The 27,388-nt window shown below is 39.3% G+C and overlaps 1 protein-coding gene across 1 annotated transcript in view; it reads left to right on the forward strand.

The window, feature by feature from the left end:
• Positions 1-27,388, forward strand: part of TBC1D31 (TBC1 domain family, member 31) — a 54,437-nt gene that overhangs the window by 25,046 nt on the left and 2,003 nt on the right. The window contains exons 8-19 of the mRNA XM_006830832.1: positions 1,032-1,208; positions 3,367-3,446; positions 3,533-3,679; positions 5,269-5,402; positions 11,534-11,667; positions 11,934-12,113; positions 15,450-15,682; positions 15,965-16,117; positions 18,353-18,488; positions 22,348-22,440; positions 24,767-24,907; positions 26,273-26,467. Of these exons, the coding sequence (XP_006830895.1) occupies positions 1,032-1,208; positions 3,367-3,446; positions 3,533-3,679; positions 5,269-5,402; positions 11,534-11,667; positions 11,934-12,113; positions 15,450-15,682; positions 15,965-16,117; positions 18,353-18,488; positions 22,348-22,440; positions 24,767-24,907; positions 26,273-26,467 (1,803 nt within the window). The remainder of the gene's footprint in view (positions 1-1,031; positions 1,209-3,366; positions 3,447-3,532; positions 3,680-5,268; positions 5,403-11,533; positions 11,668-11,933; positions 12,114-15,449; positions 15,683-15,964; positions 16,118-18,352; positions 18,489-22,347; positions 22,441-24,766; positions 24,908-26,272; positions 26,468-27,388) is intronic.

A 27,388-nucleotide genomic window follows, 5' to 3' on the forward strand; every position in this document is an offset into this window, starting at 1 on the left:
ACTGTCTCCTTTCTCTCCTTTAACTCTTTATTATTATCTATGTAACACATGCCTCTTCATAAACAAAAAATGCATATATATATATACATATATATAGGAGTCTTTGCGTCAGACTGCAAAGCCATTTGAACTACAAGGTCGGTGGTTCAAGCTCACCAGCTGCTCCTTGGAAACTCTCTAAAATAGTTCAAAGATATTAAAGATAGTTCAGATGTCTGGCCGCTATTTTCATAGATGAAAAATTGAAGTGATCCATGTACTTTAATTGCATTTAGAATTCAGAAAGCTTGAGTCACCGTATCTATTCATTTTCTTTGAATAAGGATCTTATGATTTCAAACAGTCTTAGGATTCCAAAGAGTATTATTCATGGAGAAAATGTTTTTGTGAATAAGTGTAAGGAAATTGAAACTTTGATTTTGGTTTCATGGGACCCATAAACATGAGGATTTGGATTCTCAGTCTTGCTCCCTGGATCTCCTCTTATGCTGTGGGCACAGTTGTAGGCTAACAGAGCCATCTCTCTGCAGATTGGAAACTTTAGTCCAGGACAGGGAGGGAGGAGCTCATGGTTCCCAAGTTGGACAGTCATCTGCTAGCTTCTTTGAGGGCTGTTTGATCTGACCTGGAGAATGTCAGGGCGCTGCTCTCTGCGTTTGGAGGACCAGAAGTATCGATGTATCTTCTCCACTGAAGCTTGTTTCCACATTTACTGCAAGCGTAAAAACGTGACTTGATGATCTATGAGTTAAGATCAGCTTGAAGGGAAATCATTAAATTCTGATTATTACTGTTATTTGATCCTGTTTCTTAGTTATCTCCAGAGATCATATGGCAGAACTATGCCTAGATTTATTGGTCAACAAGGAAGCATTGTTAGGCATTTTGCATTTACATTTTGCCCAGAGAATAGCAGTAGGCATGAAGGCATGGTACTAAATTAATCAGAACAATTAAAAAAAAAAAATCATTTACTAACAGACCTATTTTTCCAGGGTAGTCACTGGACTTTTTTTTTTTTAACCTTTTAGCCACCTCCACCTTTAGTGAAAGTGATTGAGGATTTGCCTAAGAGCAAACTGAAATCCAGTGATCTTAAGATGAAAGTAACTTCAGGAAGGGTACAGCGGCCAACAAAATCAAAGGAAAGCAAAATACAGACAAGAATATTAAAACAAGATCTGACTTGTAATTTTGAAAATAAAGAGGTAAGAATATGTTATAGTTCAGATTTCTGTTTGTCATGATTCTGCTGTGGACAAGTCCTGTGGTCTGTACGTAACCATTGCTCTTCCTTCTCGTGGGTAATTATTCTAGATAAAATCTTTCTTGATTTACACTTTGGTTTTGAGGGAACATATTCTACAGTAACTCTTCAGAAAAGAACACAAGAGGTAAAAGATAATTTTAGTTTGATACTTTGTAGGTCTAAAAATGTCCTTTGTCTATACTATCCAGCTGGTAATTTGGGGCTAGAATTCTAGGTTAGAGATACTTTCAGAGATCAGTGGTGTTGCTCCACTGTTGATTTTTTTTCAGTGTGACAGTTGAGAAGTTAGACATTAGTTTTGGGTCTCTGCTTGTAAGATCTTCTCTTTGTCTCTATTGTTCTGAAATTTCACACTCATGTGCTTTTTTGGGTCTCTTTTCATCTGCTCAGCTGCACAATTCATGTCTTTCAGTTCTGAGGACTTCTGGAACTGTTTCATTGATTTCTTCCTCTCTTTAGTCTTTCTATGCTACTTCTTGGGAGATTTTTGTAATTTTTTCCGTTTCTGCTTTCATGGTTTTCAATTTCAAACCTTTTTAATTTTTAAATGCTCCTTTTAACAATTGTTGAAAACTTTTTATTGTGAATTGAGTGAAGGTTTTCAGAACAGATCATCAGTTTTAAATTCAGTAAATCATATACTTTGCTTCATTCATTACATGGTTGCAATTCCTCCCATGCACCAACAGATAACAGCATTTACTTCTCTATCCACTTTAACCACTGCATTCCTCCCTGTGTCTCCTCTTTCCTTTACCAACCTAACTTCGATTGTATGTTGCCTGCCCCGTCACCCGTGTCTACCCTCTAACATATGTATCATTTCCTCCTCCCCCCAAGTCATCATAGATTTTTTCTTTTATAATCATTTAAACAACCAACGAGCACATTCTGCAAGCTAGCCTCTTGGCCCCTAGCACACAGCCTTTCTCTTTCCATGAGTCTAGAGTCCTCAGCTGCTCCGTCTCTCCATGTCCTCATCTTTGCCTCCATCTCTGGTGTCGCTGCTTCTCTGGATAAGGTCCTATGTTCCCATCATGCTCTTCTCTCCTGATGGTCTCAGTTCCTGAACTGTAAGATTAACTACTTCCCCCTTTTTGTTACACCACTTCTACCTTTGTACTTGTGACAATTGCAATTAGGTATTATACCAATTACTCACTATTGAATCAGATAAACCCTATCCCCATCTCCTTTCACCAGACCCATGTAGACAAGAGGAAAACTATTCCTTTTTTATGGCACCCTATTCTTTCAGGTGATAATGTTTTCTTCATTCTCTGAGTTGCGTTTTGTATTTGTGGTAGAGGCTTTGCCCGTGCTTCTGGTAATCTTTAGCCACCTGGTAATGATACAAGAGCAGAGAACGGTTCAAAGGTGGTTAGAAAGTCTGAGGATGTGAGTGGGCTAGTTGGCTTTGAGCTTCACTACTGAGGAATTTGTTGGGAAGCCTTTTACGTCAATATCTTAGGTATATCTCAGATTCCCCCCAAAAAAGAGCCTTTTCCTCTCTGGATAGGCGTGGCCTGTCGAGGTTCTCAGGGCCACCTGGGAAAGATGGTGGAAGGGGCAAGGGCGGTGTTCTCTCTGCTGCACCAGCTATATAATGGTCACATTATTACGTGGTTACGTAAGAATCTACACAATGTTTTTGATTTTGCCTCTTGACCTACAAAACATGAAATACTTAGTATCTAACCCCTTAAAAGAAAAAAAGTGCTTATTGTATTAGTTTAGATGCTAGCAATGCATGTGCTGTGCATATTCTGATTTTATTAAAATAAAAAGTTGAATTGCACAGTCCAAAAAAAAAAAAGTTGTGGAAAAATGGAATTAAAAGTTACCCTTCCCACCCCCCACAAAAAAATAAGATAATGGAATTTTCCCATGAACTGTTTGAAGCTCCCTTGTGTATCATGAAACTTTATCTATTGTGTATGTGTACACTCGTGAATGTGTATGTTCGAGTTCCAAGGAGCAAGCATAAGTAGGCCCCATGACGTGAACGCATTTCTTGCATTCTAAAGTTGGAACCCCGCTGTCCTGTTTTCAGTGTTAGATTATGTTACTCACTGATGCTGTCTTCCTCACTGTAGAATGAATTGCCAGACGGATTAAATAAAAAACGTCTCCAGATCCTGTTAAAAGGCTATGGTGAATACCCAACGAAATACAGGTAAATTTTTAGTTCTTACATGTTATATATCAGTTTTACCACAATGTTAGTATTTCTTCTTGACTTAAACCATTCTTCAATTTCAGAATGTTCATTTGGCGCTGTCTGCTGCAACTGCCGGAAAACCATACTGCATTTAGTTGCCTCATCGATAAGGGGGTCCATGTGGCATTCCTCAACCTTCAGAAGAAATACCCCATCAAAAGTCGGAAGCTTCTCAGAGTACTGCAGAGGTATGCCCAATACATTGCAATAAGATATATGGAATCTATAACTAATAATTACAGTATTCTGAAATGCTCAGTTTATGAAATAGTCTTTGGTCATCTTTGATCATCCATACTGTGGGTTGGTTCATTTAATTTAGAAAACAAGAGTTGTATTTTACATATATTGCATTTGAATATCAGCTTCTGTTGTGTTCTAGAAAATAGGGCTGGCAGTCAATCTAATGGAACAAAGAGGCATCGTAGACAGTGCTTTGAATTTGCAGTCAGAGAGCCTGGTTGTGATCCTTGTTCTACCACTTCCTGGCTCTGGTGTAGGATATGGTACCTTCCTTTCCTCAGCCTTCGTTTCTCTATCTGAAAATGGAGGTAGTCAGACCAACACCATACGATTATGGGGAAAGTAAAACTTACAGTCTGTTCTAGAATGTGTATGCCAACGTCTGCTACGTAATAAGCACCCACTAAATATGTGTAATAACAGTTAACACCTTAGAGAACTTTTATGCACCAGGTACCAATTTCTATTTGTTAGAGAAGAGCTAAGGTATAGAGAGATTTAGATAAACGATTGAGCCCAGGCCCTAGAATCTGAGACTTTTTTAAGATTTAAGTTTATACTATGAAAAATGTCAGGCATGTATAAGCTTAGAGAGAATGGTATAATGAATAGCCTTGTACCCATTAACCCATCTTGTAACAGTTGCCAATGCATGGTCAGTATGCCCTCTCACGCTGTACCCCCACCCCATCCCATTCCCACGTAGACACACCTCCTCAGCTAAACAATCTGTGTGTATCTAAAAATAAGGACTGTGTTTTTTTTCTTCACTCTCCAACATAACACACTACCAGTATCATACCAAGAAAATAATTGTCATTAATTCTTTATTATCATATACCCAGCTAGCATTCCTTTATCCTTGACTGTTTTTTTTTTGTCATTGTTCTTTATGGTAAACTTGTTCAAATCAGGGTCCAATAAGGTATACACCTTACATTTGGTTGATACATCTTTTAGGTCTCTTAATTCAAAACAGGTATCCCCTTATCTGGGCATTGTGTTTGTCCAGGAAAAACAAATCCTTCTGGCTATTGAAATTACAGCTATACTTAGGCTTTGACACAACATTTCCACTTCTAGGAGGGTATCCAAATCTATATGCTCACATAAAGAGTAGTGTACATTCAGTGGCATTAAATATATTGTTTATAAAATATGGGCAACAAATACCCTCAGTGAAGGCCAAGCCAAGTTCAAGGAATTGAAGTGTATCCATACGGAGCTCTTACCTTACGAGAAAGTTCTACGTATGCTGATAGGAGCTTTTTCCAAGGTACACTTCACTGAAATGTGAATGTGCAGAACATATATCATAATATAATATACCGCCTTTTGTGATGTTTGGAAAGAAGAATGTATACTCCTCACAGTGGTTGATTCTAGAGAAGTGGACTAGATGGTAGGAAGGAAAATGTTCCCCAAATATATACCTTCTGTGTCATGTGTTTTATCATGAGATTGTGTTGTTTTAATCAAGTAATTTTAATCGAACACTGTTTTCTGGTCTGTGCTTTCTTCACATTATGCACAGAACTCTCTCTGCCTTAGCTCACTGGTCTGCCATCTTTAGCGACACACCATATCTTCCTCTCTTGGCGTTCCCGTTTGTGAAATTATTCCAGAACAATCAGCTCATCTGCTTTGAAGTTGTTGCTACTCTCATAAGTAAGTAAAAAAAAAAAAAACGCGATACCAGGAGTGCATCCCTATGTGTCTCCCCATGTCCTGTGCACCTTTGCAACTTTTAACAAATGACGTTGCAGTTGCTTTGATACATTTTAACTGATCGATCATTGGAGAATGTTTGAAAAGGAACACATCCAAAAGACAAAATACTTAAGTATTTGTATTCTGAATTAATCTTTAATAATATTCTGATGACTTTCTTCTAAAGTATTCCCCTCAGATTATTACATGTTCTTGAAAAACATAATTTGTTGCCCGTGGTGGTTCCATACAGTAAGCACTGGGCTGTAAACCACAGGCCCACAGTTTGAGCCCGCCAGCTGCTTCACAGGAGAAAGATGAGGCTTTCTGCTCCCACAAAGATTTAAAACCTATGAGTCGGAACCAACTTGACAGCACTTAACAACAACAAAAGTATAATATTCCATTTTTTTAGCATCCCTTAATTTATCTACTCCCCTTCTACTGGACTTTTTTAGGTGTTTGTTTGTACAGCCTATTGTAATTATATTGATTTTCTTTAATATGTTATACACTGGGAAAAAATGGCATGACCTTTCTAACTTCACAGAGTAGCAGAGAATCACCATCAGCAATCACCCAAAGCAGATCCTTCTGAGGCTGATGTCAGACATGCCGCTGCCCTCTGTCCTTCCTACCAGTTCTAACCCTCCCAGGCACTGTCTGTTCTAGGTTCAGTAATTTAGTGCAGTGCATCGGCCATATTCACAGTTAGGGGGTCCATTAGGAAAGTTAACAGGTTACAATTTAGGATCAGAAATGCTCAGAACAGTTATCTGGTCAAGACGATCTCTTTCCAGCCATGCCTGCAGACAGGCCTTTCTCTGGTCCTCAGCCTCTTAGCCACGAGACCCCTTGGCTTCTGCCCTGCTTGGACAGGTGTTAACAAAGCTATTTTAGCGCTGCTGATACAAGCTCAAAGAGTACCGAAGGTACCCAGCTCTAAGTTCTGTGTGTCAGCCAGTGTAGCTCCCCTAATGAAGTGTCTGTCTGGAGGCACCCTGCTGCCCACCTGAAGGCTCCCAACTTTGTTCACTCCATTGGCTGGGAAGCCCCCTGCTCTGTCTCAGCCTCTGGCTCTGATTCTGCTGCTGCTGCTCCTCTGATATCCTGGATTGAGGGGGGTTAGCACACAGGGATCATGGGGTCCCAAGGACACACTTCACTCTTGGCTTCTTCTGATTTTTTAACTCCTTAATGTGAATTGAAGGAGCTCTGGTAGTGTAGTGGTTACGAGTTGGGTTGCTAACCGCAAGGTCAGCAGTTTGAAGCTACCAGTGGCTCCGCAGGAGAAAGATGAGGCTTTCTGTTCCTGTAAAGATTTACAGCCTTGGAAACCCTGTACAGGGTCACTATGGGTTGGAACTGACTCCACGGCACTTAACAACAACAACAATGTGAATTGAGTGAAGGTTTACAGAGCAGGTGATCAGTTTTACATTCAGTAATGACTCCTATTTCTTGATGGTAATGTGAGTCCTCTCTTCTTACTGCTGAGATAGCTCATTTTTACCAACAGGATGGTGAAATTGACTGATTCCCACATTAGTGTTTCCAAGTTTTTATAATCAGAATGAACCCTGTTAACAGTTCCTCACAGTGGAATCTTAGAATCCTGTCAGCATCTCCCCACCTTCTCTTACTCAGACCCACCTGGAAAAGAGGAACACTCCCAATCTGCATGGTCCCACCAAGTTGTTTGGTGAGAGTAACAAAGTCTATAGCTGGACGAGCCATATCCAAAAACTCATGGAACCACATATAGTTCCTTATTTGTGTAAAATTCACTAGCGTATTTTTATTTGGACCCCTGGTGTGGTGCTATAGGACCAGCACTGGACTGCAAACCCTAAGGTCAGCAGTTCAAGCCCACCAGTTGCTCCTGAGAAAACCTATGCAGGGTCACTATGGCTGACTCAACATCTCTAAACAACAACAGTATTCTATAGTGGCTTCATCTACTATTGAACACTTAGGTTTGGTTCTCATTAAAAACAACCAAAAAAACCCCACACAGTAATTGGGTCAATTCCAACTCATAGCAGCCCTGTAAAACCGCCCCTTAGGGTTTCCAAGATTATAAAACTTTTTATAACCTCATCTTTTTCCAGATTAGCTGGTAGGTTTGAACCACCAACCTTTTGGTTGGTGGCCCAGCACTTTACCCACTGTGCCACTAGACACCGTCTGTTTCTGATTACTGCCGATTAAAAGTAACAATGTTACTAGCACCTTCGTATATGGTTTATTTGGTCAGATTTTCAGAATTGGAATAATTGGGTCATAAAATATAAATATTCTAATTGATTCCTCAAAAGAGTTGTATTAGTTTACCCAGTTAAAAACACTACTTACCTTTTTATTATTTAAAAGAAAAAGAACCATTCTATTTAGATAGTCATACAAATCTTTATATTTTATTTCCAGTAAAATCTCTATATAGTCAAAGTATGATTGTATGGTAAGAAATGTTTCTCTTGTAAAGAAATACGCCTGAAATCTAAATCTAAGGGGTCTTTGTCCCCTCAGTGGTCAACATAGTAGCTATGGGTTTTTACAAAGGATTTTAAGCTAGTTTGTTCAGAAACATTGAGTTTCAACTTCCCTCTGCTTGGGATAAGTTGTTTCTGACTTTCTTGTGTATCTCGTCTAGATGGGACCACAAGATTTTGAAGGAAACAGTCACTTCATTGTATAAATTGGGACATACAGGTACCCCACTTTTTTTTTAAGTTTTTATTGTGAATTGAGTCCCCCCACTTTTCAAAAGTTCACTTTACACCACTTCAGTTAAGTAATCCATTAGTACCTGAAAGAAACCCAAAGAGGATTTCCACTTTTGTGAAAAAAGGAAAGCATGAAACTAGTGTTCAGCACCCATCTTAGAGAGTGGCGTCACCAAGCTCCTCCCCCAGTAACTTCACTGAGCATCTTAGCAGCCAGCCACGAGCGCTTTGACCTATGTCTGTGAACTCTATGTGACTGTCGTATTTGGTCTGGTTTGGTAGGTTCCTTTTTGGGTCTGGGAATGCTCAGAAATGCTTCCCATTATAGATTAGTGGTAATTGCCTCATTACTTTACACCATTTAGACTTTATAAAATGTTTCACAGGAATGCTCTTTTTATGAAGTTCATTTCAAATAGGCTCTGGAATCTCTGCAATCAGGAGGAAATTCTTTTTATTGCAAATTGAGTGAAGAAGGTTTACAGAACAGATAGATCATCAGTTTTACATTCAACAAATCATACACTTCGTTTCATCTCAATGATTACAACCCCCTCCACACAAGAGTTAACCCACTCACCCATCTTGCCAACCCTTCTCTACTTTGTCAGGGGGACATTCTTAACTTTGGGTTTAGTAACAGATCTTCATGCAGTGGCCATTTCTCTTTATTCTGCAATTGATCATTTCTGTCTGTAAGTCTTCTCCCATACTTTCGTTCTGGTAACACCAAATCAGAATACAAACACTTAAGAGAAGGCAAATGGTTACTCTTTTAGGCAGTTGTGTCTTGCCTAATGGGAAACAGTGTTTTATTGATGAAGATTGAATTATAATAAGAGTTTTTGTGTATGCGCGTAACTTTTTAAATTCTAAACTGCTACTTTTAAATAAGTTAACTTAGTAAGACATTGTATATTACTTAGTGTAACTGAGTCAGATTTTTCCTTTAAAGTTAATTTATGTAATAGTTTAAAGAAGCTGAAATGTTCCTTTCAATGTTTGAATTAATTACTAACTCCAATGAAGTATGCCATTTAAAAAGGCTCACTAATAAATGAAATAATGGAATTCTAGAATTGGAATGACTTTATATAAATCATATGTAATCCCATATTCTGCTGATAAAAAGCCTTCTTTGCTAATTTATTAATGGTGAAGATGTTAATGTGGAAAGATGAAGCCAACTTTAATGTCAAAGGATAAAGCCACCATCCAATATTTGAAACGAAAACACTTAAGTTTATTAATTACTCAAGTAAGGGAGCGCTGCCATGCTAGGCATAGGCTCATTGAGCCAAACAAACTAATCATCTTACAGAACTTTTGCAGAGAAACTGTATGATGTTGTATTGGTTCCAAATGCAAGTGAGTTGAAACCCTTTCATTGCACTTTTACCTTCTGACTTTCGAAGAATGTCATTGCTTTTGATTAGTTGGTTTTCAAAGTCAAGTCATTGGCAGGTTTAAAGCTATTCTGGTGGCTGCTTATTTATAAAACAGTCATATTCTTAGTAATAGGGATATTTTTATTCTCATTAATTTAAATAGATCCCTTGTATGTAAGGGATGTTGTTGTTAAGTGCTGTGGAGTTAGTTCTGACTCTTAATGACCCTGCACAGGATTTCCAAGGAGTGTCTGGTGAGCTTGAACCACCAAACTTACAGTCCAGCACATTAACCTATAGCGCCACACCAAGACTCCATGTAAGGGAGATGCCTATTTATGTCTGTATGTTGCTATCAGTATATAAATGTAACTATGAACTTAATCCCCAAACTTTTCTAATTGTGAATTAAGTATGAATTTTAATACAGATCGTTCAAATTGGCAAGTTAGCACTGATCACATTCAATGAAAGCTTCAATAGGAATCTTCAAATGCCATTATTTTGCATATTAGGAAAATCTAAACACATACCACATTGTTGTTGTTATGTGCTGTGGAGTCAATTCCGACTCATAGCGACCCTGTACAGGGTCTCTGAGGCTGTAAATCTTTACGGGAACAGAAAGCCTCATCTTTCTCCCATGGAACAGCTAGTTGTTTCGAACTGCTGACCTTGAGGTTGGCAGCCTGACTCGTAACCACTACGCTACCAGAGCTCCTTTGTTGTTGTTGTTGTTGTTGTGAAGTGCTTTTGAATCGGTTCCCACCCATAGCGACCCTGTATAGGGTTTCTGAGGAGCAGCTAATGAGCTTGAACCCCCAAACTTGCAGTTCAAATGGGTTTGCAGTCTGACGCATGAACCCACAGCACCACACCAGGACTCCAGAGCTCCTTTAGGAGCCCGAATAAATTGTAATTCCCAATGGACAGTATCAGCATACTTTGGAGGGCCGCGTGTGTGCGTGACTTGGGTGAAAGTTTGAGAGAGCAGATTGGTTCTCCAGTCAGCAGTTCACGCACATTTGATGTCATCCAAGGTAGTAGCACTCTTCCCTGTGTTTCTCATTCCCATTCCTCCTTTCCTATCCTTGTCTTCTGAGCGGTATCCTGGGAAAATGCTGCTGTTTTGGTACTGTATGGTTGGTTCTAGGGAGTGCCTATCTCTCTGGTGTTATTGTTCACCTTATGTTGTTGTTAAAGTGCCGTTAAGTCGGTTCCAACCCATGGCGACCCTGTATAGGGTTTCTGAGGAGTAGCTAGTGAACTTGAATCATCGACCTTGAGGTTCAAACCAACTTTGTAGTCCAGTGCATTAACCCACAGAGCCACATTCACCTTTACAAATCTATTTGGCTGCAAATTCAGCCATCAGGGTGAGTTCCGGTTCAGCTGCAAGGGTTCTGCCGGTCTCTATCAGACCAATAAGTCTAGTCTGTTTTTATGATTGTGAGTTGTACTCCACGTTTTCCTCCCTTCTGTCCAGGACCTTCTATTGTGATTCCTTTCAGAGCAGGTGGTAGTGGTAGCCAGGCACCTTCTAGGTCTTCTGGTCTGCCCTGGAGGTTGGGGTTTGCATGGCCCATAGTCCTTTGGACTGATTGTTTCCTTGAGTCCTTTATTTTCTTCACTCTTATTTGCTCCAGATGAGAGAGAACAGTAGTTGCACCTTAGATGGCTGCTCTGAAGGTCCTTTGTTGTTGTTGTTGTTGTTGTTTTAAATAGATACTTTCATTGACTGCTACTGAGAAATTTACAAACTCTCTGCACACCTAGGATAATATGTTAACATGATAGACTTTTGTTTTAATCTTTTGTCTAGAATTTAATCGTGTGAGTTCCTTTATTCATGGGCATGCTGATGACATAAAGAGTGGATACATGTAGGAATCTGTAGTTTTTTGATAATAGAGAAAGCTATTTAATAGCTATCTTTAAATAGATACATTTTCTTTTTTTGTTTGTTTCTTCATAGTTAATTGGTGCCAACACTGGTTTGAATATTTCCCGAATCCTCCTATCAATATTCTTAGTATGATAGAAAATGTTTTGGCATTTCGTGACAAAGAACTGCTGCACCACTTCATGGATCATGAGGTCACGTCCCAGGTATGAAGTGTGAGGTTTTTATAATAACTAACTTAGTTTAGAAGCTAACGGTTCTGGTATAAGTATTGCTGTTATACAAAGATGTTATGTTTTATCTTTTTAACAGTAGTATTATTGCATGCTTTTTCTTCATTAAACTGCTTTCCTGAAAGTCAATAAAAGGTCTAAATTAAGCTAGTTCTTTTCATGATATTTTAAATTTTGACTTTAGCGATGACTCTACTAAGACTTTGCATAGAAAACAAATTGTTGAAACTTTGTTTTAGCTATATGCATGGCCTCTTCTTGAAACTGTGTTCTCAGAAGTACTGACCCGGGAGGAGTGGCTGAAATTATTCGATAATGTCTTTTCCAACCACCCTTCATTTCTCCTCATGACTGTTGTCGCCTACAATGTGTGTTCTCGAGCTCCTCTGCTCAACTGTAATCTTAAAGATGATTTCGAGGTAAGCATCCTTGTTTTTAAATAGAGGGTTTCAAATTTCAAAGGAATGAAAAAGCCGTTATTTAGTTATTGTTGTTAGGTGTTGTCAAGTTGGTTCCCACTCACAGTGGACCTGTATAGTTTCTGAGGAGTGGCTGGTGGGTTTGAACCTCCAACCTTGTGGTTAGCTGTCCGTTGCTGATCCTACAGTGTCTATTAATATGGTTGGCACTGGTCCTCAATGCGAGGAATATGGTGAACAAAATAGACCAGATTCCTGTTTGTTGTTGTTGTTGTTAAGTGCCATGGTGTCAGTTTCGACTCATAAATATCCTGTGTAGGGTTTCCAAGTCTTTTAAAATTTTTAGGGGAGCAGAAAATCTCATCTGTCTACCGCGGAGCACCAGGTAGGCTGGAACTGCTGACCTTGTGGTTTGCAGTCCAGTGCTTACCCTGTGGAGCCACTGCGCTTCCTATACCTAGTTTTTAGACAGTAAACAGGCAATGATAGCAGCTTCCTTAGTTCTTGTAACTGTAACTTCAGTAAAGAATCATGATACTATTGAGGCTTCATGTTAAAAAGGCTTTATAAAGGATGTTTAACCGGTAGGTTGTTTGTTCCGTGCCTGATCTTATCAATGACAGATCTTTGTGTTAACAGTGTGGATGCTTGGTACCAAGGAAAATGGTAACTGAGAGTTTTGATGCTTGTCAGGAGAGTGACTGAAAGAAAACATTAGTGGCGATTTTTAAAAGAAGAGGCTCTTATGGTAGACAAGATGAATTGATTTATTAAAAAATTTCTGCTTTGATTCCTGTCAAGTTAAATATTTTACTTTATGATCACAAGATACACATATATATACTTTTTTTTAATTCCATTGTTTTGCTCCACTTGTATTATCTAGGACATTACTGACTCTCACATAATAAAACAAAAAGAAAATGTGCTGCAGTTTCCCAGCTTTATGTACATTAGTTGTTTTCTGTTTTGTTTCAAGTTCTTATTGTGATTTGAGTGAAAGTTTATAGGGCAGATCATCAGTTTTACATTCAACAAATCATATACTTTGTTTCATTACAATGATTATTATAATCCCCTCCATGTACCATCAGTTAACAGTATTTCTCTCTATTCGTTTTAGCTTTTTTTTCTTTTTTAAGCACTCAGGCATATATAATAATTTACACCACCAAAGGGCACATTCTGCAAGTCTGCCTCCTGGCCACCAGCTCTCAGTCCCTCTCTTTCCATGAATCTAGAGTCCTCAGCTGCTCCCTCTCTCCATGTCCCCATCTCTACCTCCCTCCATCTCTGGTGTCGCTGCTTCTCTGGATAAGGTCCCGCATTCCACTTGTGCTCTTCTCCCTTGATGGTCCTAGGGTCCTCTGTTCCTGGACTGTACGATTAACTACTCACCCGTTTTTGTTACAGAACTTCTACCTTTACAATTGCAATTAGTCATGATAACAATTACTTGCTGTTGAATCATAAGAATCTTATCCCCATCGCTTTTCACCAGACCTATCCAGACAAGATGAAAACTATTAAGTGGGGACTCTGCCTTCCTTTGCACACTTTTTTTTTTTAATGTTTTATTGTGCATTATGTGATAGTTTATATGGGAGAGCATTAGCTTTACGTTCATTCTATCGTATATCGTTTCATTGCTATGGTTACAATCCCCTCCATGCATCATCAGCCCCCCCCGATCGTTAGCACACAGCCCCCAGCACACAGCCCCTCTCCCTCTCTGGGTCTAACTCCATCTCTGGCATCACTGCATTTCTCAGCTCTACTCCCTTGATGGTCCCAGGGACCTCCGCTCCTAGACTGCAAAGTTAAACACGCCCTTCCTTTTGCTACAAAACATCTACCTTTACATTTCCAACCCTCACAATCAGTCCTGATAACAATTATTCACTATTGTATCACAAGAGACCTATCTGCATTTCCTTTCACCAGCCCCACCTAGACAGATTGGATGCTACTCAGTGGAGATTCTGTCTTCCTCCACGCCCTCTGAATCTAGGTTCCCTCTTGAAAGCTTGTAAGCCAGTCACTTCTTGCCTTTGTAGACCCCCCATTTTCAGTAGCCAATGTCCAAGTTGCCCATCCCTTTCTACTCTGTGTATATGGAGGGGGGATGGGAATGATCCTCGCTGTAAAAATTTGTTCTCTCTTTTGAGCTACTGCATCCATAGATGTAGGTCAGGTTCATCAAATTGTATCCGATTCCTCTTTTTATTCCTCTTCTTTCTTCTGGTTGAGCCCTGATCCCCACACACTCTTAAACTAAACTCCCTCTTGAAACCTTGTAAGCCAGTAGCTTCGTGTCTTACCATCCCCTCACTTCAGGTAGCCAATGTCTAAGTTGCCCATCCCTGTCTACCCTGTATACAGAGAGGATAGCATTGATACTTGATGTGAAGACCCTTTCCCTCTCAGTTGGTATTCTGAGCTACTACATTCATCAGTATAGGTCAAGTTCAACAAATTGTAGCAATTTACCCTTGTTTCCTTTATTTAAAAAAATGGTTTTTTTTATCTTCCGCTAGTTGAGTTCTGATTATCAGGCCATCAAGGCTAGGTCAAATGGGGTACTATCTGCAAGCTTGAGTGTTCTTGTGTGTTTCCCCTCATTTCATATTAGCTGGGTGCTTCTCTCTCAGCTGTAACCCTCTATGGCTATGTCCTTGTCCATGGGCTCAGGTGTCCCCAGGTCTCACCATACCTTGGACCATCCAGCCCTTCCTCTTCTCTCTCTCATCTCCAGGTCAACGGGAGTCTATGGAACATGGTTGAACTCAGCCCATTTCTTCATTGCTGCCTTTCCCCCACTTCCACTCACCAGTAGACCAATGTGGTCACCAGCAAGCTTACATGCCTGCTCATGTGTTCCCTTTGAGTTTCAGTCTTGGGGGAGAGGGTGATATATATATATATTTTATAATTTAGATTTGCCAGCATAATAATAAACTGTGAAAATATTACAGATATTTTTTAAAAATCTAATTTATTGTAAAAGCTAATGTATTTTGGATTTTGGAGAAAACTCAAGCAGAAGTTGTCCTGTTGAAACATGTATTTTTCTATTGTAAAGAAAGCTTTCATTTTGACTGTTAATTTTGTTTGTTTTAACTTTTTATTTCAAAAGTTAATCATATGGTCATGATATTTTATTACACTTTGAAAATATGAAATTGAATATTTTTAAAGTTAAGAAAAACAAGTGAATTTGCAAAAAAAAAAGACAAAAATGTACTTTTAAGGACAAATTCACACTTACATTTTTAAAACTTGTTTTTATTCTATCTCTTCATTGTAAATCCCAATTGAAACATAATTTTTTTACAGTATTTTTTTCACCATCGGAACAACCTGGATATAAATGTCGTAATTCAAGAAGTTTATCACCTCATGGAAACCACACCTGCTGATATTCATCCAGAGAGCATGCTTGATGCTTTTGTCGTACTGACTAAAGGACAATATCCAATATTTAATCAATATCCAAAATTTATTGTGGATTTTCAGACACAGGAACGAGAAAGAATACGGAATGATGAATTGGATTACCTAAGAGAGAGGTAATCAAGAAAGTTCTTTGTCTGATAGAAACAGAATCTGTTATATATATGACAAGGGTTTTTAAATGAGTACTACACTTAAATTATGAAGTGTTGATATAAAATCTGAATTTGGAACTAGAAATAATCTAAAAATATTTAATCCTCATATATATAGATGTTAACTCAATTGCACATTAATCAGATTCACATTTTATACTTTGGTTGTTCTCTGACTTAAAATTACTTAAGAGTTCTCTTTCTTGAGTGTCCATAATAGTAAATTTGTATTATGTACTTAAGGCAGACAGTTGAAGATATGCAAGATGAAGTAGACCAGCAAAGAGCTGAAGATGAAGCTTGGTACCAGAAACAAGAGCTACTTCGTAAAGCTGAAGAAACAAGAAGAGAAATTCTCTTTCGAGAAGAGGAGAAGATGCTGGAACAAAGACAGAGGTATGTTTTAGCATGAAGAAATCCTGGATGCATAAGTTAGTTCAATCTTTTTTATTTTCGTTCATTATAGGAACAACACTAAATATAACATTATCCTGCTGTAGCAGTTCCATAAAGCAGATATTTAAGTTAATAAAAAAGAAATCTGTATATACTACTTTTCCAAAATTGTTGTTGTTGTTGTTGTTAAGTGCCATTGAGTCGGGTCCGACCCATAGCGACCCTGTACAGGGTTTCCGAGGGTGTAAATCTTTACGGGAGTAGAAAGCCTCATCTTACAAAATTGGGATGTAGTAAATAAACTGTAGTCAATTCTAAAGCTACACTAAATGTGTTAGAGCTTTGCACTGCTTTTACAGAAGTCACACACATTCTTATCACCCCTTTGAGAACATTATTAGAAACATTTGCTATTCACAGAGGGCAGACATACTTCAGAGCAGAGTGCCAGGTAAATCACCTTTTGTAGTTAAGTGCCGTCAAATTGGTACCAACCCACAGCGACCCTGTATAAGGTTTCCGGGGAGCAGCTAGTGAGATTGAACCACCGACCCTGCGGTTATAACTGACTTTGCAGTCTAGCACATTAACCCTCAGCGCCACAGCGGCACTCTAAATCACCTTTAGTGAGCATAATCTTTTTTCTTTTTTTAAGTTTTTATTGTGAGTTGAGTGAAAGTACAGGGCACATCATCAGTTTTTACATTCAGCAAATCATATGCTTTGTTTCATTGCAGTGACTGTAATCCCCTCCATGTACCATCAGTTAACAGTATTTCTCTCTATTCACTTTAGCTCTTTTTTTTTTTAAAAAAACACTGTGCCACCAAAGGGCACATTCTACAAGTCTGCCTCCTGGCCACCAGCTCAGTCCCTCTCTTCCATAAATCTAGAGTCCTCAGCTGCTCCCTCTCTCTATGTCCCCCTCTCTGCCTCCATCTCTGGTGTTGCTGCTTCTCTGGATAAGGTCTTGCATTCCGCTTGTGCTCTTCTCCCTTGATGGCCCTAGGATCCTCTGTTCCTGGACTGTAAGATTAACCACTCCCCGTTCTTGTTACAAAACTTCTACCTTTACAATTGTGACAGTTACAATTAGTTATGATAACAATTAATCACTATTGAATCAATCATAAGAATCTTATCCCCTCTCTTTTCACCAGACCCATCTAGACAAGATGACAGCTATTCAGTAGGGACTCTTTCTTTCCCCCCACACTCTTAAACTAAACTCCCTCTTAAAACCTTGTAAGCCAGTCATTCCGTGCCTTTATCGTCCCCGCATTTTAGGTAGCCAGTGTCTAAGTTGCCCGTCCCTATCTACCCTGTGTACAGAGGGGATAGCATTGATACTTGATGTGAAGACTCCTTCCTTCTCAGTTGGTATTTAGAGTTACTACTTCTATGAGTACAGGTCAAGTTCATCAAATTGTAGCAATTTACCCTCGTTTTCTTTTCAAAAACGGTTTGTTTTTGTTTTTTTAATCATCTTCCTCTAGTCAAGTTCTGATTATCAAGCCATTGAGGCTAGGTCAAATGGGTACTATTTGCAAGTTAATTTTTAAATTGTGTTTTAAATGTCTATTTGTGTGACTTGAAAATTGGTACATAAAGTGACTAACGCTAATGTTAGGCAACTTATACTTTGGAGGGCAGGGAGAGAAGTGTTCAGTGCTTATCCAGAAATAACCAAATAAGATAAAAAATTTTAAGGTAATTAAAATTATGGGATGAGTGATGAGACTAAGCTAATTGTTAGGAAACTCTCATTTCCATAGCTGTGTATTGATTCTTAATCTTGAGGAGTAAGACATGCAGCAGCTTTCCAGTGAGGGTTAAAAGGCCTTCCGGAACTGAGCCTTTGGCCTTTGACTAAAGAATAGCCGTGCATCATCCTTGGTAACATCAGAACATACTTTTTGTCATTACTTCAAATAAACGATAGGAGATGTATTGAAATAGTTCAAGTAGTGGACCTGTGGAAGGTGTTTGAGGATGAAAAGGACAGCCAGTTAGTTGTCTGTGGGCCGTTTGTCATCTTCGTGAATGTAGACTTGTTTGTAATAGGGCATCTTTCATACGTTATGAGTACAGCTGTGTTAAAGGCACCAGTTAAAGTGGAAAAGTGACTTAAAATAGGTGGCCAGCAGCTCCTGTTGTGAATCTTACTATGTTCCCATTTACATCTATCTTGGGAAAGGCTTTATTTGTTCCTCTTAATGTATTTTGTATCTCAAGACTAGCTGCTGTGAAGAGAGAGCTGAAACGAAAGGAAATCCATTTACAAGATGCTGCCAGAAGGCGTTTTCTGAAGCAGCAGCAAGACCAACGTGAAATGGAACTAAGAAGACTAGATGATGAAATTGAAAGAAAGGTTTATTATTTTTTTCTTGATTCTTAGACTCTATCTCCACACATTCACATTTAAATATAATGAACACCTTATTCCAAGAGTTCAAAATGAATAAAATCAAAATGCTCTGATTTTATTTGCATTTCTCCTTAGATTTTCTTTAATCAGTAAGTGATTAGAGATGGCAGAAAAAATTAGGTTGACTAGTCTCCTTGGTAACTATTTATCTAGAAATAGCCATCAGTATTGGTGAATCATTATGTTAATTGTGAGTTAGGGGAATTGTTCTTTTTTAATGTAAAATTCACTCATGGGCAATGAAAGCAAAATTATCCAATATAAAATATATGAAATAAAACAAATAGACTTCTTTCACTCTCCCTCAGTTCATTCCTGGAGGTAGATTGTTAAAAATGCCTAAATGCATAGCCTTTCAGATGTTTTTCTAAAGATAAAGAATAATAGATTCCTGTTTTCTTATATTTACACAAAGATGGGATTATTCTCTCTCTACATCTTGGTTTTGCAGCCTGCTTTGTTTTAATGATGTAGCGCTGTGGGTTAATGTTCTGGACTGCAAAGTTGGTTTGAACTGCGAAGTTGGTGATTCAAGCTCACCAGCCGCTCCTTGGAAACCTGATACAGGGTTTCTATGAGTCAAAAGTGACTCAAAGTCACTTAACAAACAGCACATCTTGGTTTTGCAGCCTGCTTTGTTTTAATGGTGTGGCGCTGCAGGATAAGTACTACACTGCTAACCACAACGTCGGCAGTTCAAACCCCCACCCAACAACAGTTGAATATTTTTTCATGTTAGTATATTTGGATCTATTTCTTATGACAGCATGTCTATGCCATGGTTTATATAATCCTTTTTTACTAGAACACAGCTATACCCGGTCATTTACATACTGTTTATAGGGCCTTCTGTACTTCAGTGGCTGTGAGATGCCTAGTTACCACATAAGCAGTGATTACAATACAGCTTATTTCAAAAACGTTTGCTAACTTCTGATTTTTCTGAAAATTAAGTGTAAGGAATAAGTTAGGGACCAAGCTTACTTCTTTCCAAAAGAGAAGTCAGTTGTCCCAACAATTTGTTGAATGTCGTCAAAGCCATTTGCCAGCTGGTTATTATCACATATTCAGTTCCCTTATGTACTTGACTACCTCCGTTGTTCTAGTCTTAGGCCAGTTCCACAGTTCTAATGACAGTGTCTTTGCAATGTTTTGCCACTCGCTAAGGAGCTCTGGTAGCGTAGTGTTTCGGGCTGTGAACCTTAAGGTCAGCGGTTCGAAACTACCAGTCGCTCTGCGGGAGAAAGATGAGGCTTTCTACTCCCGTAAAGATTTACACCCTCGGAAACCCTGTACAGGGTCGCTATGGGTCGGACCCGACTTGATGGCACTTAACAACAACAACAACAGTAGACCTATTTTCCACTTGTTCATCTTTTCAGAATTTTCTTCAGTATTCTGCAGTATTTATTTTTCCAAATAGGGTTTGAAAATTTATTATTCTCTCTGAATCCCTACATCCTATTGAGATTTTTATTAGGATTGCGCTGAATTTATGGATTAATTTAGGGGAAAATTAGCAACTGGGGAAACAGTCTACTTCAGGGAACTTCAAACCAAGTTTTGATAAAATACTAATTTTTTTTTCAGCCTTTTAAGGTATGATTAATTCATTTGTGTTAGAAAGCTCTCCTTTTTATTGTTGTTGTTAGGTGCCATTGAATCGGTTCTGACTCACAGTGACCCCTCTGCACTACAGAAAGGAGCACTGCCCAGCCCTGTCCCCACCTCACACTGGTCCTGTTTGATGAGCTCATTGTCAGCTGCCACTGTGTCAGTCCATCTCATTGGGGATCTTTTGATCCTCTCCTTTACCAAGCAAGATGTTCTTCTCCAGGAACTGGTCCCTTGTGATAACATGTCCTGAGATAATACTTCTTTTTTCATTTCAAGCAAATTAATTTTAAATTGGTTTTGAAAAATATCTACTTCCGTTTAACCATCTTGTTGGGTGCCATGGAATTGGTTCTGGCTCTTGGCGACCCTATGTACTCATTTCATCTATCTTAAGAAAATGTATATTCTTCCCTAAGGTTAATACAGGCTCAGAACTCTGACTTCTGTATCCCAAGCCCCATTGAGGTAGGGGAAGGTGATTTTTTTGGTCACAGATTCCTGCAGAGTCCTTTCAATGCCTGACCCAGCCTGTACCTGCCTTTTGACCCCTGTTCTTCCGTATCCCTGTTCCAATAAAATCTCAGAGCTTCCATCTCCCAATTCTAATGTCACCTCAGACCTTCCCTCTCCCAGTTCCCATATCACCTCACACCTTCCCTCTCCCATTTCCAGTGTCACCTCAGATCTTCCGTTTCACTGTTTCAATGTCACCTTAGACCTTCCATCATCCCATTCCAATGTTACCTCAGACCTTCTCTCTCCTGGTTCCAGTGTCACCTCGGACCTTCCCTCTCCCAGTTCCATTGTCACCTCAGACCTTCCATTCCCTGTTCCAGTGTCACCTCAGACCTTCTGTCTCCCAGTTCCCATGTCATCTCAGACCTTCCCTTTCCTAGTTCCACTGTTGTCTTGGACCCTGACCAACTGCAAAAACTCCTTGAATCACAGTTTGAAAACCCAGCATGAAAGTGACACACACAAGTGATTATGGACATCCGTTAGCAACAAGCAGAGTTGATGTGTTTTGCCTTCTCTGTGTCTGAAAATTCATAAGCAAACAAGCTTAATTGATATTCCAGAAAAGCATTTTGTGCTAGGCCAAACCTCTCCTCTGCCTCTATTACTACTCTTCCTTCTTGACTCAAGCATTTGAACTACTTTCTTAATAACCTTCATGCGTCTTTTACCCTTTAGTTTATGTCCTTCTCGAACATCCCACTGTGTTCTCATTTTTGTCTGCCTGTCCTACTGTAGGTATTAGATAGCAGGTCACTTGTTTTTATCACTGTACCTTATGAATGCAATTGTTGATGCAATCCTTAAGTGTTTGCTGAATCAGTGAATGAGGCTAGATGGCTTTTACTTGATTTTTAAAATTTTGAAGCATGTACCATGCACTTTTCACCACTAAATTGATACTTCAGACAGCTAAGAATTGAATGTGGTTCCTAAGATTCTCAAACTGAGAGAGGCCCTTATCCCTACCCTCTAGTATACAGGTATTAAAGTTTCCAACACAGAACACTTTAGAGAAAGGTAAACTAAATCTGTAGCAGAACACCTACAAGTGGAATTGTTATTGTTAAGTGCCATCGAGTCAGTTCTGACTCGTAGCAACTCCTTTCCAAGGAGTGGCTGAGTTTGAACTGCCAACCTTTTGGCTAGCAGTCCAGTGCTTATCCTACAGCACCACTCCAGGACTCCACAGGGTGAATAGTTCACAATAAATGTAAGCCTAGAGTTATTCATTGCCTTGCTTTTTATAAAACTTAGACATTTAACCAAAAAGAGCATTAAGTAAATGTTACGTTTAATTAGATTAAATATACTATATCTCTAGCTGAAATGTAAGTTGTTCAAGTTTTTCTAACTCATAATATTGGTTACTGCAGTGTGGGAGGATCTGCCATCTGTTGTCACAGTCTGGGGAGATGAGCATATGGTCAGTGTGCTTGCTTCCCTCCTCCCCTCCCAAATTTAGCATAACTTTAACACAGAAATTAGTCCTAGATTCCTCATGTTAATATAGTCCAACAGTAGTTCATTGTCAGTTATTCTGATTTCAAAAATCAACTCTTAGGAACTGCTTTTAGTGTGATGTTCAAATTAGAAGATTATTAAATTTGTAAAACAAAATTTATTTTGCTAATTCTTAGTACTCACAGTTTGTTACTTGGCCACACAGATCTATATGAGAGATCAAGAAATTGCTACCACAGCCAAAGACCTAGAAATGAGAAACCTGGAACTCGAATCGCAGAAGAGACTGTACGAGAAGGTATAAATCAGCTGCTTGTACTTCCAAGCTAAGGAAAGCATGCTTTCTGCAAAGCCTTTTTGTTGGTGTTTTTTGTTAAGTGGGTTCTGACTCAAAGACTCTGTATAGGATTTCTGAGGAATAACCGGTAGGTTTGAACCCCCGACCTTTCAATTAGCAATCCAGTGCGTGTTTTTCAGTGACACACCAGGACTTTAGGTTCTATTCATTCATGTGTTGTGTGTGTGTTTTCATTATGTTTTATAAGCAAAATACAGTGTCATGTAAGGTTGTAGGGTAGTCAGAATGTTTGTTGTAATCCTTCAGCTCATGTTTCTGTCAGCAACTTAGGCTAGTAACTGAAACACCAGATGTAATTGTGATGTTGTTAAAGTGCTGTCAAATCGGTTCTGACTCATAGCAACCATATATAGTGTTTCTGAGGCTGTATATCTCAGCTGGAGCAGAAAGTCTGCTCTTTCTACTGCAGAGCAGCTGGTGGACTTGAACCACCAACTTTGAGGTTCACATTCCAGTGCGTATCCAGAGCCACCATGCTTCCATGTAATTGAGATAGTAACTGCAAACTCTCCCAGCAAACCAACGGGATCTTGGAAGGTAAATCAAGCATATTTGTAAAGCACTTTGAATTTGAAACTTCTGGAATCAAATTAGCAAATATTTGGCTAATACCTACAATATAGTTTGCAAGAAACTGGCAAATAAACTTTGTTAGTATAACTATGTATTGTTTGGAGAAAGCATTATGCATTCTTAAAGTATCAGAATAGCAAAAGAATATTTGTATTTAAATATATTCGTTTTCCTCATTTGTGCCCATAAACTAATGTTGAAACCATAAGCTTACAAGTTTTCTGTAATCATGTTTCCCGATACTCCTTTCTATCCTACTCAAAGTGTCTATTTTACAATAGGTAGGCAAGGGAAACCAGTATTCATAGGACAGTCTTGATGTAGCCCTGTAGGATCAGCACTGGACAGTTCAAACTTGGAAACCTTATACAGGGTCGCTGTGAGTTGCTACCACTCCATGGCACTTTAACAACAACAGTAGGGTTAGAGAAGAGTTCAACTACTCAAGAGAACTAACTTGTAAAGTTCTGCACTTTATCTGGTCAATTGTATGTAAATATGCCACTACTACCTTTTTCAAATTGGCTTTAGCGATAGTCACTTCACCTGCCAAACTTCTCATGGTGGTGTGTCTTCAAGTCAGTTCTAACTCAGAGTGACCCTGTGTAGGCTTTCTGAGGCTATAAATCTTTACAGGAGCAGAAAGCCTCATCTTTTTCCCAAGGAGCACTGGTTAGCAGCCCGCTGTGTAATCTACATACCATGTACCAGGTCTTCTTAAACTTCTTCTACACTAGGTCAGTTAAATACATCTCTTTGTAACCAATTATGTCCCAGATAATATACAATGTTGTGACTATTTCTATTAGAAATATGAGTTTGACAGTCTGTATCTAATTTGAATAGAGTTATTTTTCCAAATATCTAAGCAAAACAAGTGAACACACAGGCAGAATAATGGTTCTTTGACCTACATCCCCTTCTCACTTCCTCGGACCTTGTCTCATCCCATCCATCTTCTGTCTATCTCTCAGGCCCTCTCCTTAAGCACACCAGCCTTGCCAAGGTTGCTGTAAGAATTAAATGAGATACTGTGTATGTATCTGTGTTGGGAGTCCCTAAGATCATCCTTGGTTTTAATGATGGGCTCGAAGGACCCACAGAAACGAATGTTTACAGTTTATCACATTGAAAGGTGTTGTGCCATGGACTCGATTCAGACCCATAGTGACCCTGTATAGCGTTTCTGAGGCTATAAATCTTCATGAGAGCAGAAAGCCTCGTCTTTCTCCCACGGAACGGCTGGTAGTTTTGTACTGCTGACCTTGAGGTTAGCAGTCCAACTTGTAACCACTATGCTACCAGAGCTGCAGATGACAGTCAGCAAAGGCACAAGCCACCTAGCCAAGATGTCCACTTTAGCTGCCTTTTCCCAGTGCCTGCCTGACAACAACTTTTCCCAGCGCACTGACAGACAACACCCCGTGGGAAAGCTGTGATTTGTCTCCAGGGGCCTGACAACTTTTCCCAGTGCTCTCAGTGCCTTCTTGGATAAGCATATTTCTGGAGGTCCTTACTCTGCCATTTCTGCTGATATCACTGTTGATTTTTACTCTGAAAATGAGATGGTTTCATGTTTCTTTTTCTGTGCATATTAGTATTCTGAAAAGAAGAAGTGTGATTTCTGTGTTCTGACATTACTATATTTATATCAGTAATTTTTTTTTAAAACAAACTGTTTTTGGTTTAACAGAAACTTACTAAAAATCAAGAAGATGTTGCCAGAGAGATAAGAGAAGATACAGATGCCCACAGACGAAAAGTAGATCTTGAGGAACACATATTTCATAAACTCTTAGAAACAGATCAAGCTCAGAGCCTGAAAACTCAGAAGGTAAAAATTTGGCCAATTTAGGGTACAAATAGAAAGGGAGGGTTCCCATCTGTAGTCTTTTTAAAAGAACAAATACAAAATGTAACTCTGGAAAATTGAGTTCAGTTTATTTCTTTGCTTCAATTATCACAGTTCCTAGAGTCATGTGTTTCTTTATCTTAGCTGTTGTTGCTAAGTGCTGTTGAGTCGGTTCAGACTCATAACCACCCTGTATAAGGTTTCCAAGGAGCCAACAACCTTGCCATTAGCAGTCCAGTGCTTATCCTGTAGCACCACACCAAGATTCCTTAATTCATATAAAGCCATATGTATTGTTCATCTCCTTGGAGAATGTTTAGACAAGAAAATACAAAGGAAATAATAACTCTACAAATTAATTATACTATTCTGTGGTGTGCTTCTCAGAAATTATTCCTAAACAGATGCGATTCAAAACATCAGGTCTGCCGGCATTTACATGCTCTGTGGAATGTATCATCATCCATAGCTACTAGTCAATTAAATAGGGGCTGGAAACGCTCCCCTAAAATTAGGCTTCTTTCATGTCAAATTTGAGTGTATTGTATACTGTGAACCATGAGGAAAACATCCTAAACCCGTTTATAGAATTTCTCATAGAGTTCCCATTGGAGAATCCTGGCCTAAGTGAATTGAAATAGAACTTGAGACCTTCAGGAAAGAATTTTCTCATATCCCTTTACCAAAATATTAAATGAGAATGTGGCAGGACCTGGCCCTTTTCCAAAATCCAGGTGTAATATAAGCATCCCTGACCTCCTCCTCTACTACAGCCTCCTGGCCGGTGCCCAGAATAGCTCTTCCTTTCGGAAAATATTGGAAGTCTGGATGTTGTTGCATCCCACCAGCCGCTCCTCAGAACCCCTATACAGGATGCCTCTGAGTTAGAACCAACTCAACAACACTTCACAACAACCCATCTGAGCCTTGGCTAGCCACTGAAATCACCGGAGGAGCTTTTAAAGTACCCCAGTGGTGATGGTGGTGCCTGGACATCAGTAGCCGTTTGAAAAGTTCCCAAGTGATTCCTATACACAGGGTTGGTAACCACTACCCTAGGTAATTAGGGTAGGAGCTCTGGTAGCGTAGTGGTTACGAATTGGGCTGCGAATCGCAAGGTCAGCAGTTCGAAACTACCAGCTGCTCTGCGGGAGAAAGGTGAGCCTTTCTGCTCCCATTAAGATTTACAGCCTCAGAGAAACCCTGTACAGGGTTGCTATGAGTCAGAACCGACTCACGGCACATAGCAACAACAACAACCCTAGGTAATTGGGTTACACTGAGTGGAGGACACTCCGTAGTTGTATATAGTCAGATCGTGTTTCTGTAATTTGCAACCATTTTTAGTTAATTGAAGAAAACCTGGCAAATGCCGAACAAGCGTGTATTGATGCTGACTGGAGAATTCAGGCTTTACATAAACAAAGATGTGAGGATCTACAACGAAACGAATGTTACCAGGAAGTAACCAAACTCCTTCGGAATAACAGAAGAAAAGAATTAGAGGTGTTAAATACCATGATGGGGGCAGAAACAGAAAAGGTAAGAAAAGGATTGTAATCTAGTTATTTGTCAAACATTGAAATTTGGAAATGTCACATAATGAAATGACAAAATCATCAAACCAAGTACTTTTCCTAGGAAAAGATCGATCGTAGAGCTAATCTAAGTTTAATAGGTTTTGCCCAGCAAAGCAATCCCAGTACAGACAATTGAGATGTGTCTTATTTACACTAATGTGGCTCTCAGTGTCTTAGTTTCCTAAATGTGTTGTGCCCAATTGGATAATAATATAGTATTTAGTTGACATACGTCTTTATACTTAACGATAGAAAAGGTTTTGAATAGTTTGCACTAGTTGTCAAGGACTTCATTCTTCTTGGATCAACTACCAATACTCGCGGAAGCAGCAGTCCAGAAATCAAACGACGTATTGCATTAGGCAAATCTGCACAAGTGTTGAAGAGCAAAGATGTCAGTTTGAGGACTAAGGTGCACGTGACCCAAGCCATGGTATTTTCAGTAGCCTCATATGCATATGAAATCTGGACAGTGAATAAGGAAGACCATAGAAGAATTGATGCTTTTGAGTTACGGTGTTGGAGGAGAATACTGAAAGTGCCATGGGCTGCCAAAAGAACCAATAGATCCGTTTTGCAAGAAGTGCAGCCAGAGTGCTCCTTGGAGGCCAAGATAGCCAAACTTTGTCTCTCATACTTCAGACATTGTCAGGAGGGACCAGTCGCTGGAGAATGACGTCATGTTTGATAAGGTGGAGGGTCAGAGAAAAAGAGGAAGACCCCCAGCGAGATGGGTTGGCCACGTGGCAGCATTGATGGACTCAAGCATGGCAACAGTAGTGAGATTGGCCCAGGATCGGGTGGTGTTTCATTCTGCTGTGCATAAGGTTGCTATGGGTCGGCTGCAACTCGATGGTACCTAACAACAACAACAATAGCTGTT

The sequence above is a fragment of the Chrysochloris asiatica genome, unplaced genomic scaffold, assembly GCF_000296735.1.
Source record: "Chrysochloris asiatica unplaced genomic scaffold, ChrAsi1.0 scaffold00001, whole genome shotgun sequence".
NCBI lineage: Eukaryota > Metazoa > Chordata > Mammalia > Afrosoricida > Chrysochloridae > Chrysochloris > Chrysochloris asiatica.